Here is a 14,211-nt window from a genome sequence, read left to right on the forward strand (position 1 = left end):
AGTTAAGGAGGCGATCATGAGAGAAACCATACGTAGGCGGCTAGATAGATAGATAGATAGATAGATAGATAGATAGATAGATAGATAGATATAGATAGATATAGATAGATAGATATAGATAGATAGATATAGATAGATAGATATAGATAGATAGATAGATAGATAGATAGATAGATAGATAGATAGATAGATAGATACGTAGATAGAAACGCTCAAAGTGCCAGAGGTTCGCTAAGAAATGCTTCGCATTTAAAAAAAAGCTTTAGTGGCTGAACTAGTTCACACTGACGACATAGCAGAACCGGTCATTATAAAATAGAAGAAATAATTATAAAATACGGAGCTAACCAGCCGTCCCAATCAAGAGGTGCACGAACGCCTTGTTGCTGTTCTTGGAACAAGCCTGCATGCATGTGCGACTCCGGTACAGAAAAGTGCATGTTATTCTGTGCTGTGAACAGCAGTGAATGGGTCTCTCCCTCTCGCGCATGTTCCCTTTCTCAAAGATTAGTGTTGAGTAAGAAACTGGATTTTGGTGCTGGTTAACTTCCTCACGTCTGCCTTCTTTCGTCTCTCTTAGCGAAAACATGTCAATCTGTAGCGACAAGTCTCTCAGCATGGATACAGTTAACTGCTTGAATTTCGGATTGAAGCACTTCTAGATGGTCTTTCTTTTTTTGTGTGTGTGTGTGTTGATATTACTGGTCGCTCATTTCTTTCACGTAGATGGCACTGCGTCACACTCTAAGAAACAAAATTCATGTGTTACTCTTCTTTTTTTCTTTTTTTTTGCGAGTCCTGGCTTGCCATGTATATATGACTCCCTTTAAAGAGGTACGTTAACTCTCTCTTCTGCGTCCCACGACTCTCCGACGAGAGTGTAATTATCTCCAAAGACAGTTCACGTGAAAGAGAGTTCCAAAGAGAGTCATATACGTGGCAAGCCAGGACTTGCAAAATAAGAGTCAAAGGACTCTTTTTTAGAGTGCGCATAGAGACACCGAGAGGTGCGATAGCAGGATGTACCTCGATATGCCTGCAGACACGTTACAGGATGTTAAGTTTTAAGCTATCTTACAATGAATGATCCGAAACCATTCCCCGAGAACAAGGTGAGAATCGCGCTAAGCCCGTTAGAACACGAGGCAAAATTTTGCCAGCAACACACCAAACGCTGCGGAGCCCCAGTGAAGGCTTTTCGTAGCACTGGTGACGCCCACCGCATATACGAGAGCGAGTCGACGTCGCCGCGGGGCGCCATGTATGAGTCACCGAGTCACTCGGTCGCGTCGCATGACCAGACCGAAGCCGCGTAAGCACGCACGCGCGCACACAAACCAGTCTCGGCGGCGGCTTCTTTCTTCCACTCTTCCTACTCTTCAGCTCGATCACGGCGAGGATTTCATATGCATACACGGGGGCTGTGTGTGCGCACGCTCTCACGTGGGTCCCTCCCCTACGCGACATCGCCCGCCCCGGGGCGAGGCGTATTTACTCTCCGGGTGGGCGGCGCCGCGATATCGAGGAACACCCCTGCGGCAGCGCTGGTGCACCTACTTTAACCATGGCACCCAACACGATTTGCGTTCACCGCCTATGCTTCTAGCATTGCAGAAAACCTTTATCAATTACAAAGTATGTAAATATGTTAGCACAGGTGCGTGTCGCATGAGTGAACCCTAAGAGAAAAAAGAGCCATCTAAGTCTTTGTGTGAGTCCTCACCTGTCACGTGTATGACTCTCTTTAAAGAGACACGTGAACTCTCTTAGGGGATCATTATATTCTCGTAGCATAGTCGTGTGACCCAAGAGAGAATGAGCGCACCGGCTGCGAAGCTCTGCTCTCACTTCCGAAGAATTGAAAAAAAAAGTAAATGTGCACTCCGGAAAATACTGATCAATATAAACACACAGGTACGACCAGTGCAACGCGGTAATCGAGAAATGAACTTAGGACACTCATGGCCGTTTTAAATGGCGAGGCGACCACAGGAGACGCCGTTGACTGAGCCGCCTGTTTATACACCACCAGCCGAAACTTAAACGCAGCTCTTGAATAGCAAAACTCTCCTCCCGAATCTAATAACACTGCTGCGTCTATATCTGTTCCTTCAGGTTTCATTAATCTTGGTGTAAAAATCTGCAGCGCGCATTCACGGTGTGATGATAAAGTCCTGAGGCAACGTCGGATAAGATTTTTTTTTCCATATAAATATACAACTCATATTCAGCCAGATCTGGCTAAAACGTAACGGAATGTCGCTGTAAGCAATATATATGCTCTATTTTTTTGCGCAGGGAGAGATTGATATTCCTTTAAAAGCAAGGAGGGTTGCAGGCATAGAATTATTCGCCGACTTGCTGCTATACATTCGATTATGCGAAGTATGTCGACAACGGTCAGATGGTAGCGGCAGATCTGCCCCTGTCTTTGCGTCGAACAGTGCAGCGATCTAGCTAGTCTTGTTCCTATATTTTAGTTCTTAATTTTAGTTCTTTAACACTACGAATGCAGCGGCTTCTTGGTCCTGTTACCTATGCCACAACCCGTCAATCACTGCACAGCGGCAGATTTCGATCGAAGGAGAAGCAAAGGCAAAAATACCTTTTTGAAGAATGTCCAGGTGCTCCCAGAGGATGTCGCCCATGAATGGCGGAAACCTGGTGAGGAAGGCATCCTTCCCGAGCGCGCACATGTCCTTGCCCTTCATGGCAAAAGTGGGCATGTTGACACCTTCTAGGCTGAACTCTCGGATCGCCCAGTTCAGCCAGTTCCCCACGTCCATCTCCGTCCACTGCCGCGGGTCTGGAATGAGAAAGAGCGATACATGAGAAAAAGAAAAACGCTACTAAAAACATAGGGAAATCCTGTAAGGTAATACTGCACTTAGAAGACAAATATTACAAAGGCAAAGTTTTTCGGTAGTAGAAACTGAATATTTCTGAAATTTGTACAATCATATGGCTTAAGACGATTATCAGCAAGCAGCAATGAGTCTATTGTCCTGTGTGAGCCCAAGTCGGTGTTGAGATAGTATCTGCCGTTTCTGAACTCGAAAAAGACTGAATTACCCGAAGGAGTCTCCGTCCGTGCGCCACCGTTAGAAAAGGGGCGTATGATGAAGCCACAAGCTGAGAACTCTGTCTGAGAGCTCGAAGACCAGTGCATCGTATCTAAACCACCAGCGCTATTTCATAGGTCTCTATGTCATGGTATATTCTTCAGATTCCAATCATTAAGAAATCGAATTTTTGCCTTCAGCCTGCGATTCCCATCATCCCAAAAGCATTTGATGTTTCGGTTATGGGGCCATTAGAATGCGCTGCAACGCCTGCGCCGTCTTAAGGACTCCCATAGGCACGCACGCCCGCTCGCTCGTCCATCGATGGCCACGACCAACTTAAGTGATCTAGAAACTGACGAACATCGTTGAATTGAAGCCGCGAGATGTAGATATGAACAGAATCGGGAACGAAAAATCACTGCAACTTGTATAGCGATGGGAGGCCCTTCGCTACGCACGTGAGAAGGACCACCGCACCTACACCGACTCACCGTCCGATTGCGAACACTTCTAGACGAGGATTTCGGCTCGGGCACCGACCATGCATCTCCATTTATACCGATTTCCGATATTTGCTCCCGTCGTTCTTCAAACAAGCCTGGCTTCTTTTCGTCTCGCCTATTTCTCAGTGTGCTTATATACGCTTTTTCTGAACGCTTCCGACATACACTGACTCGATCCTGCGCGGTACATCGCACTCGTTGCTTCACTTTCTCATCTTCGCTTCTTGGCCACGTAACTACATCACGCCTCGACTCCCAACGCTTCCAAGAAGCTTCCCTGCATGTTCCTTCTCCTGCGAACCATTGACGTTGCAGTGAAGGCGAACGCTAGCATTACCACAACCGATTCTTTGCTTGCGTGCCGGCTGCGTATATATGCTTGTTAGGGGCAATATTTGCTTCTTTCCGTGCATTGGTGCAGCAAGGTAAATGCCTCCTACACGTTAGCCACGAGGTAACCCGACGCTGTTCAAAACAAATAAACAGGACACGGAGCGTTTGGCGGGACACGAGTGGCGTAAGCACGTTACCAAGGAACTGCCACCGGCAAACTTACTCGCGCCTATTGCACCTCGAAAGTTCAATTCCAGGCGACAAACGAGCAATTTCCGGCACGCCGTCCCACCGCTCTGCCGAGCTCCAACGCCCAAAAAAGGGCAAAAACCCAATAAACGTAACAAGGCGGTGCTTCATTCTCTCTCATCCTCTTCTCCTCTCATGAAGGAAAGAAAAGACAACTGCTCATGTCGCTGCTTGAAGTAAGGTAGTTTCTCGGTCCAGGTTTGTTGACAGGTCAGTAAATATATCAGCGATTATGGCTGAACTATGATAAGAAAGGAGAAACAGAAATGAAACAAAATTTGTAAAATGAAATGAATGTACACTGCTTTACTAAAAATAACAGTATATATAAACGCTCATCTTTGTCCTTCGTAAATAGAAATAGAAAATTAGTAGATATCAATGTATTTTAACAAGCCCTTTCATAGTCGAACTTTACGCGCCTACTGAAGCTAAAATCAGACTTTACCATAGCTCCATCCAAGGAGATTCCACCTCACAACAGTGCACAGGAGAATCAGCAAGACTGCCAGCACGTAAATATAATATAGAGAATACAGCTTGTGGACTCGTTACGGTGTTGTTGTACGTCGCGCACTATGTATGATTTTGTCCGCGTTTATTCTTTATCCAACACACTCGATTACTCCCTCAAGGACAGGAGATACAAGAAAAAAAGAATCGACACGTGCAGCCTTTTTTGAGGGACACGCTCAGAATGCACCATTCGGTCGACGACCGCGAGCAACCCGAGCCAGGCACTCATGGCTCCACGTTACCACTCAAATGTTGAGGTGTGTGCCATTTGCATGGCGATGCTGGTGAGTGCCGGCAAAAAAAGAAAAGCAAAGGGGGGTGGAAAGGCGCAAAAGGTCTCTAACCAGGGCGCAACACGTGACATCCGCCGGACATGCCCCAGAATACTACAGCTCTGAGGGGAACTGCGATTCACCTGTCACACAAGGGATATCCTGCCCCCGCACAACACGCTGGCTTCGGCCTGCGTTGCTGGGGGAGCAACGCCCGCACCTCGCCCTGTGGTGGCCTCGCCTCCGCCAGGCCGCGTGCAACCATGGCATACAATGGACACCCTCTGCCAGTTGCGACCCTTCCAAACCAATCCCTGTCAGCGAGGCCACTGGCACGTGCCTTTGTGCATTTAAACGGGTCACAAGACGGGGCGATAACCATGGCAGAAGCGCACGTCAACGGATCCGCAACTACATCGAACACGATGAAACTGCTCGTCCTCCACGCAAACCTAAAATGCGCTTCATCTTTTTGTATAGTTATGTTCAGTGCTGTGGCACACGATACACCTCACGCGGCACAGCGTTGCACTACATTCAATCCGTAGGCGTCGCAAGGGGGGTGCAAGTGGAACACAAGCCTTCCCCCCCCCCCCCCCCCCCCGTCCTTCACTGTCGTGTTGCTACACTTTTTTTGCACCCTCCACCAGAATACAATCCTGCCGACGCCAATGATTCAGTCTTTGCCGTTTTGGTCACCGCACTAACTACAATCAACTGCAGCGCACACAATACGTATGTTCACGTATATCAAAACGCACGGTCTCAAAGAAATTAGTGCTAAATAAGGCTGCCCGTGTCAGGCAACTCAAAAGCGCGTTCAACTCGTTTCTCAGCCGTTGTTACGGTGCACATAACTAGCTAAAGGAAGAGCGGATCCTCCGCTGAGTCATCTCCGATTACGTGACGTGGCCGCTTCTACGCTGTCTGTGCATCTTTCGATTCAGGAAAGAAGCACGCTCGGCGAGAAGGCGCGTGCATCGTTATCGTTGTACACGTGCTGCTGGTCTGTGCGCAGGTGTGAACTGTTGAATAGACTGTCTCCTTACCTGCGCGTGTTTGTGCGGAAGAAGTAAAATGCGGTTGATATCTTGATAAAAGCGGCATCATGTTAGTAAGGCCGTGAGCACTAGCGTAGCCAAGGAGGGAGGAGGGGGGGGGGGCGTTAACCCCTTGAAACTTTTCAATTGTACATGAGTATATATACACGCACACACACAAGCACACGAACGAATGTGATGGTTGACCCCCCCACCCTGCTGGGCGCGAGCATAGCGAGTCTTGTGACAGCTTTTCTATACACGAAGCTACGATGCTAGTCATGTGACACATGGCGATACACGTGACAGCGGCTGAACGTCGCACAATTTCCGCACGTGCTAAGAATCACTCACCAACACCACAAAAATTGCGCATGAACGTGTTTGCAATGTGCTCAACATTGCGTTGCTGAAATTTTTCAATTGTGCATGTGTATATATACACACACACATACAGACGCACGCACGAACGCGCATAAAGGGTTGTGGACCCCCCCCCCCCCCCCCACACACACACACACGAAAAAAAATGGATTTATGGCTACGCCCCTGGTGCTCAAGTATGTCTCCCGTGCCAACAACCTCAGCAAGGTATATAGACTTAGTTCCTGGCTTTATTCCTGATCCAGTCATAGTACAAGGGGTGTCGCGTTCAGGAAACAAAGCGGTATGGAGATGAGTTATTTAGATATTTATGAAACCACGCAATACAGCAAGCTCGGCTCACCTTTGAGGATATTGAGCGTCTCTCGCTCCTTCTCCCAACTGCTGAAACTAGCAGTTAAGGCTTGCGTCATCTTTTGGTTGGTCCCAGGAGTAAGAGGAGGCACTTGCGTTGGAAGTTCTGCGAGGAGAAACATTTTGCGAAGTTCAGTGCGCGAGTTTGCAGTGATCCGAAAACAACGCTACGAGAAATCGCAGTGCTAAACACCCCGTTGTACCTCGTCAAACAAGGCCTTCAGGAAACCACTAAGAATTGCTCTTTCTCAACCTGTACACTTCAAGCATCCGCGCTCGTTCTGAAGAAGTTAGATCTGTACATCATAGTCGCCCTATTTGATAATGACACTTTCTAAGTTCGGTGATGAACAAAACTTAATTTGTTTAAGTAGCAATCATGAAGTCGCCCGCGGCAAGAACTGAAGAAATACGGTAAGAAGGTAATCTGTAATTTGAATGTATCTTCATATGGCGCGAAAACAAAGGATAGCACAAGAGGTATATGACGAAGACAGGAGCCTTTTTTTCTTGTCCTTTGTTCTTGTGCTACGAAGACACATCATGGAATACTAACTGGCCCGATCTCTATAACATTGGAAAGGGTTGGCAACAGTTGAAAGTTACAGACAAACGGTTGCACAATTTCCAACAACGTCTTCGAACCATCGTTGCGTGAACCAACAGTAGCCGCATAGACAATCATAATTTACTAAACAGTATGGCTAATACAGTCAAGCAAAACCAAAGGAAGACGTACTCTGCATCCCACATGCCGCAGCCGGTGCCGGAAAAGTTTCGAACAAGATGGCGGCCTAAAATGTGTGAAAGGAGTAGATCAACTGATCGTGGCTGGATATGCTGTTTGGAGACAGGCAAACAAACGAACGTGCGCGGAGGCCACGGGTAGCGTTGCTAACTCGGGGTTACACGAGAAAGACAGCCCACATCCTTTCTTTCGCGAACTCTTTTTAATTTTAACTCGCCCGCTTTCCAAGGAGCTGCCCGCCTCGAAACGCATTTTGAAAAACGTTCTCTCTCTTCGCTGATTGGGTAGCGGTAGTGACGCGAGGACGCGGTTGGTCGGCTAGACGAGGAAGTTGCCGAACCGCACCAACCGAAACAGCTCCGGAGATCGCCGATAAGGCGACACACGCTCGAAACTTTTGCTCGCGAATCGGACGTGCGTCACTTCTAGAGGCGCCTTACAGAACATGCCCCAGTGGAAAGCTCGATTCTTCGTTCCGTCCGAGTCTTTCCCGAGTGAGTATTACGGGTGAAGAAAGAAAGAGGCGCCACGGCTCCCCGCAGTTAGCCAGAAAAATGAACTGCGTGGATCGCCTCGTGTGGCGCCAGTTCCGGTCTACTTTATTTCTTTTCTTCTTGCGCATGCAAGCATCAAGAATAAAACAAGAAAGAAAGGAGGGAGGGGCAATTATGAATCACGCTTGATGACTTCTAATCACCGATGAAGCAGCGAGTAGGGGCGTGAAAGAAGCAGTCTATGGAGACATGGAAAAGATCGAAGACAAATTATTTTTATTCGACTACGTTGTATAATTATGAAGATGCCAATAAATGGAGCTCGGCAAAATGAGTGTCTACGGAACCCTGATGTAGAAATATCGAAAGCGCCGATAATTATTTCTTTCCTTTTCCCTTCCTAATTCGAGCGAATAAAAAAAGAATCCTTTAATATCAGGGTTACAACAGTGGCGTAATGAAGGGAGTCGATCAGTGCAGACGATTGTAAAGTTTTGTAAGGAGACTTTCTGGCGAAGCCCTTTTTTTTTTTACAATATGCACTACATTCTGCAAACTGCATGAGCACTATACGTTCCACGAGCAACATGCCTCATTATTTTTTTTGTTACTTCTAAATTTCGCAATACTTAACTCTTGAAGCTGAGTGCCGTCGCAAGCCTCCATAGTAGAACGAAGCGATAGTATATATAAGGCATAATATGTCCTCCACGTTTGAGCATGTCCAGCAGACACAGAATACATGCTATCACTCACCAGCTCCTCTCAGAAAAAGCAAAAAAAAAAAAGAACGAAGAAGGAACACGTGCCAAATTCTCTTGCAGCAATATCTTCATCCTAAAGTTAACGATAATCAGTGTTGAATGGAAACAATCACTTCTGCATAGCATTTGACTAATAAGAATTTGCCGCTTATCCCTCACTTGCACGATAAGGGCCGCAACCGTATCTCGACTGCACGTGCACATGCGTCAATCGTAAAAAGCAAGTGCTCCTACACGACTGACGCGAGGATATCCGTATCAACATCCTTTCACGAACCACGCACGCACCATTGCGGCCATTTGCGACACTGCTAGCAGCGCGGGACAATGACCCAATCAAACAAACTTAAGTATACTGCGCCAGTACTCGTAGATGTTCCGCCTCGGTTTCCCGTCGGAGAGCATGCAATTGAGAATGAGGAATAATCGTTATCTACATACGGCATATTTGTTTTGCCTGCACTCCAGCGCCCAATACGAGGTGGCATACTGAGATTTAGTGGCGCCTCCATGCATGACTACACGTTAAGGACGCTGACCCTGCATAGAACGCAGTATAAGAGTGGCAGCTGAGCAAGACAGGTCGAAAGTGCGCATGGAACGTGTTCTGATATTCGCTGAGCGTATAAAATACATTACGTTTCATGTGCGTCGGAAGGGGGCACTTGCCCCCCACCCCCAATTAAGCACCTCAACCGAGCCACACCAGCGCCCCCCCCGCCCCCCTTCCCCACCGCGATCAAGCACAGGTTTTCACCCTCCCAAGACAAAATCCCACCGACGCCCATGTTACGTTTCATACGCAAGTCACGCGAAGCGCTCTGAAAAATTTGTCACACACAATGATGTGGAGCCTGCTACCTTTGCTCGATGAGACGCTATATAGACCGCTCACGTGCACCGAATTCGCTGGTCTACTCACACTGCCTAACTAATACCCCCTGTGGGAAAACCAGTCAAATAGCCACGATTGCTTGCGCAAGGTTATGACTAAGCAGCGCCCAAAGCCATTCCTGCATAAAAGAAGATGGAGAATGAGACTTAATCGGAAAATCCGTCTTCGGCGAGTGCGCATATAAGGCGAATCATTGAGCGCACAACATGCGCCAATCTATCCATGCACTGAACATGGTTAAAACTGGTCAGTAGTCGGTTTCATTCACGAAACAAAGCCTGTTAATTGCGGATGCGCCCAGCCGCACCCACATTATCCACGCCTGAGCGAACTTCATAACCACTGTCTTGCAAAAACAGGGGATTGCCTGGCTTCATCGCGAACGGGAACGAGTGTACGTAAAGTAATGCAGATTGTTCCATTTTCCGCGTTACCGGCTGGTTAAATTGACGTGGTCGTGTGACTGTTGCTCACTCTTAGGTCTTCCTTGGTGTACTTTCCGCCGCCTGACAGGATTACTACAACCAATATGCAGCAGCTAAGATCACACCGCGAGATAAGGATTCAATTAACTGAGGAACAACCAGGAACCGCGAATACGCGTGCGTCCGTTTCTTCCGCATGTAAATTGACACAAAGGTATTACCGCGAAGGTGGTACAGGAAAGAAATGTAAATCAAGAGAATCTCTATTCAGCTAATGATTTGAATACATGCCTCACTGAAACGTGGCAACTGAGAGGCCTGCCAAGACCATCCTCAGAACAAAAGTATGAGATCCGCGTATCGGTACCATTTGCGACACATGCTATCGCGAACTTTGTTAAGGTTCCTTGTATGTACAGTGGGTCACAAAATAATGCGAAACATGCAAGCGCGTGGCCAAATTGCCGTCTGCGCCATCTGGTGGCGAGCCGTCTGCTGTCGAGAGCGTAGCTCCTGGCCACGCAATCGCCACATCGATACTCTCGACAGCAGACGGCTTGCCGCTAGGCGGCGCAGACGGCAAGGCAGTTTCGGCACGCGCTCCCATGGTCAGTATTATTTTGTGGCCGACTGTACATGTGCTTGTGTGGATTACTGCGTATGATGTAATGCGTATGACGGGAGCATTTTCAACACTGCAGGATGTTCGATCGAACCGAGGACGGGCATTGCTAACATCGATGAGCGCGAAAATACACAGAAATGGGCACCGCTTCTGCAGTCTGAGAGATACGCGGGAAAACGCTGCCCGTTGGTCGGATGTGGCAAAATGTACAGCCAAATGTAACGCGGCCGAAGTAACAATTGCTTTTCAATTAGTGAGATAGAACACACGGGCAAAACAAAAAAAAATCCAGATTGAAGCATCAAATAACGAATAATCACAACTTGCCTGAGTAAGCCACTGAAGACAAGCTAACAGGAAATATCCGTGGGTGCACGAAGGCGACAGTAGCACACGCCATGTTGTGATAGTCATGATATACTCGCGTAGGCAGTAGTTCAGAAGGCAGTCACAGGCACAGCATGCAAACACGTATACATTAAAGTGCATAGGGAAGCAACTTCTGTGGGCATTGGTGATCTGGTGAATACCACGTGCCTTCATTCCCTACGGTCATTCGGCGATTTCATTCTCACTTCTAAAGAAAGGCGGAGTCATCAAGGGGTCAACACGCTTGTCGCAAGCCATTGTCGGAATTCTTCGGTCGTCCTTTTCCAATTCGCCGCTATCCATAAACTTAGACAGCGCGGCTTTCACTGATAACACTTCAAAGGCTACCGCAGCGATACTACACGCGGCTGACTGTGAAAGCTTGGAAAATGTCTTGTGTGACCTTAGTACCCAAGTTTTTCTGAGTATTTGCTAGGCGCGTGTTGCAAGCGGCTCGGCACCCTTCAAAGGGAAGAAAAGGAACAAGGCGCTGAGAGGAGGGGAGGGTCAGTCGACGAATTGCCGCGGTTTTCAAGTGGATAAAGCTCTATTCTTTCATTCCCCGTTCTCGCCCCCCCCTCCCCCCCACGACAGTGCGAATAGGCGTCTTTCATATCTTCCAACTGCTAAGGACGGTTGTGGTACTCATACTTTACCTAGTACTTAGTGATAACTGATCGCCGCCTTTTTTCACAGTGCACGCGCCCTTCCCTATATATAGCGGGAAAGTCGTGAAACGCTGCGGTGGGATCTCCGGACGCCTTCCGCTCTCGGATGCTTTTGTCCTAGCGATCCCGCTTGTCCCGAATCACTCCGCAAAGCTACGCCTCAGGAAAATGAAAAAGGGACATTGTTCCCAAACGTTCTACAACGAATCTGTAGGGCCGGGCACGAGTTGTGTCGCAGAGCGTCATTGCCTTGGTGAAGTGGAATGGCTGGCGCCGACGAGAAGTGGCGTTCTCCTGGAAGCCGTCTCGACCGCCCGGAACTCGTCTCCGGTAACTGAGGCCTTCCTTTGCCCCAATACTAACAAATCGCACAGTCAACTACAGCCCCCCCCCCCCCCCCGCCCTACAAAATAACAGCGTGCGTGAGAACCTGTCACTGTTTGCAGGAATGCGAGAGCCACGATCTGGCAGACTCGCGTTGGAATACGAGCCACGGGCGGAGGGCGGGGGTGGGGGCAGTTGGAGAGCTCTCCAACATCCATGCTGGGCCATACTGTTCTCTCCTTCCCCCATTTTTGTTTTTCGATTCCAAACACCGCACCACGGAGCGCGGAGAGGCAGTCTGGGCTGTAACCACGCTGTGGTAGGACGGCGAGGCTCTTTACTGGCACATATCTTCGCAGTATCCTGGGCTCTAACACCAAACGACGTGTAGAAGAGTGAGGGCCTGTTCATTGCACCCTCTGTCAAGTGGAAATTAGTTTTCCCATTTGTAACTGCAATAGCCCTGTACAATTCTAATACAGTTTGTTAGTAATTGTGCTACGCCTCCTGTCAAATATTTCACCCCCGCCGAGCTACATCACCAGGATCCTTGTCCGTCAACTTTGCGGGAGGAAGGGAACCTTTACTTATGTAACTAGGCCATTCATAATTCCGCGAACGGTAAACCCTGCCAACAGGAAAACCCGTAGCAGGTACGTCCTGCAGAAATTGGGCAAAACACACTACTCACCACTGGTCTACTAAAGATAAACAGAAAACAGCACATAAATAAATAAATAAATAAATAAATAAATAAATACATAAACTGCATACTGAATTTATCGCCATCGCAGATCGAACTGCAAGTGCTCATACGCTAAATTCTATATATATATATATATATATATATATATATATATATATATATATATATATATATATATATATACACGCATCTCGCGCTTGGAAGAGTAGCGACGCCGAATAGAAACAAGAAAGGGTCCTCTCCTGGCGACTTTTGCACATGGACCGCTTGCAAAAGGCGGTGGCAACCTCGTCACCGTGTCCCAAATGCCATTCCTCTCCGACCACTCGATCTCATTTTCGCTCGCCCGCCCCGGACAGACAAAAGCCGAATCTGGTCGCGTATCAAATCTCATTTCGTCCTCCAAGAACGCTTCGGCGACAGCTGCTGGATGACGACGCAAGCCATCGGTCGGGGGCTGGCCTTCGCTGCCCCTAGCATGCGCCGAGCCAGCCTGGTGGCGGGGACCTCGGTAACGACGTGTGTGAGTGCACACACGTAAAGACATTCAGCTCACGTGGCCGAAATCAGCCAATCAGACACGCTTGGACCACCGCCACTACGCAAGACTACACAGGTAAAGTCAGGCAGCAGCGCGCCGCCGCGGCGTCTGTCTTGCCCAGCCTCCTCGGCTTTGGCGCTAGCTACGCTGGCCTTCTTTTATTGCGCAGTCTACCCGTGCTTCATGAACTGTCCCATGTCGTAACAACGCCTGCAACTGCACGCGAACGCGGGCGACAACAGGCGCCCAATGAGGGGAGGGTCGGGAGGGGATGCCACCTGCCCTTTTTGGGTTGCTGCAACAACGCGTGTGGGGCAGCTGGTGTTTCGCTCGTTTTAACAACACGTGCGGCCATGCATTTCGGTTGCTTGCTTTCCTCAGCAGTATTCGTGTTTAGGGTTGCCGGCACACCCCCCTCGACCAGATGACTCCTCGAGAGCATCGGCACTGCGCTGCAGGCGGCATTTAGTGACGTCTGACCTTGTTTCCCCGTTAAAGGGGCCCTGCAAAACTTTTCCAACATGGTCAGAAAACGCTGCCGATCGGTAGTCGAGGCTCCTGGCAACACATGAGCCTACATTATAGAGCAGCTGGCGGCCTGTAATTTGCAATTAATTCTCAAAGTCGGCTAGAAATCACCCTTCTTCCATTGACAAATGATGCCGTAAACGCGAATGACCGCGCCATAAACCCGAAGACCCCGGCCACTGGCTGATTTTAGCATCGTGAGCTGCATAGTTACCTAGGCCACCACGGGATGCCGCCACGTGCCCGCGCTCGCACTGAAATTAAGCCGCGCGTTCGAAAGAAGGAAACGAAAGTGATCAAGGTCATGGCGTGCGCTGACGAACGGACGCATCTTCTTGCCCCATTGTCCTCCCCCCGCGTAGCTTTCAGCGTGCGACAAATCCTTGCAACTCCGCTCTTACTTGACGG

At 48.7% G+C, this 14,211-nt stretch overlaps 1 protein-coding gene and 1 long non-coding RNA gene across 2 annotated transcripts in view; one reads left to right on the forward strand and one right to left on the reverse strand.

Moving 5' to 3' along the window:
• Positions 1–14,211, reverse strand: part of LOC119393283 (protein c-ets-1-A-like) — a 191,830-nt gene that overhangs the window by 36,674 nt on the left and 140,945 nt on the right. The window contains 2 exon segments of the mRNA XM_037660217.2: positions 2,606–2,806; positions 6,706–6,822. Coding sequence (XP_037516145.1) covers positions 2,606–2,806; positions 6,706–6,822 — 318 coding nt within the window.
• Positions 1–14,211, forward strand: part of LOC119393285 (uncharacterized) — a 41,203-nt gene that overhangs the window by 18,850 nt on the left and 8,142 nt on the right. The window lies entirely within an intron of this gene.

Source organism: Rhipicephalus sanguineus, chromosome 5, assembly GCF_013339695.2.
Source record: "Rhipicephalus sanguineus isolate Rsan-2018 chromosome 5, BIME_Rsan_1.4, whole genome shotgun sequence".
In the NCBI taxonomy this organism is placed as follows: domain Eukaryota; kingdom Metazoa; phylum Arthropoda; class Arachnida; order Ixodida; family Ixodidae; genus Rhipicephalus; species Rhipicephalus sanguineus.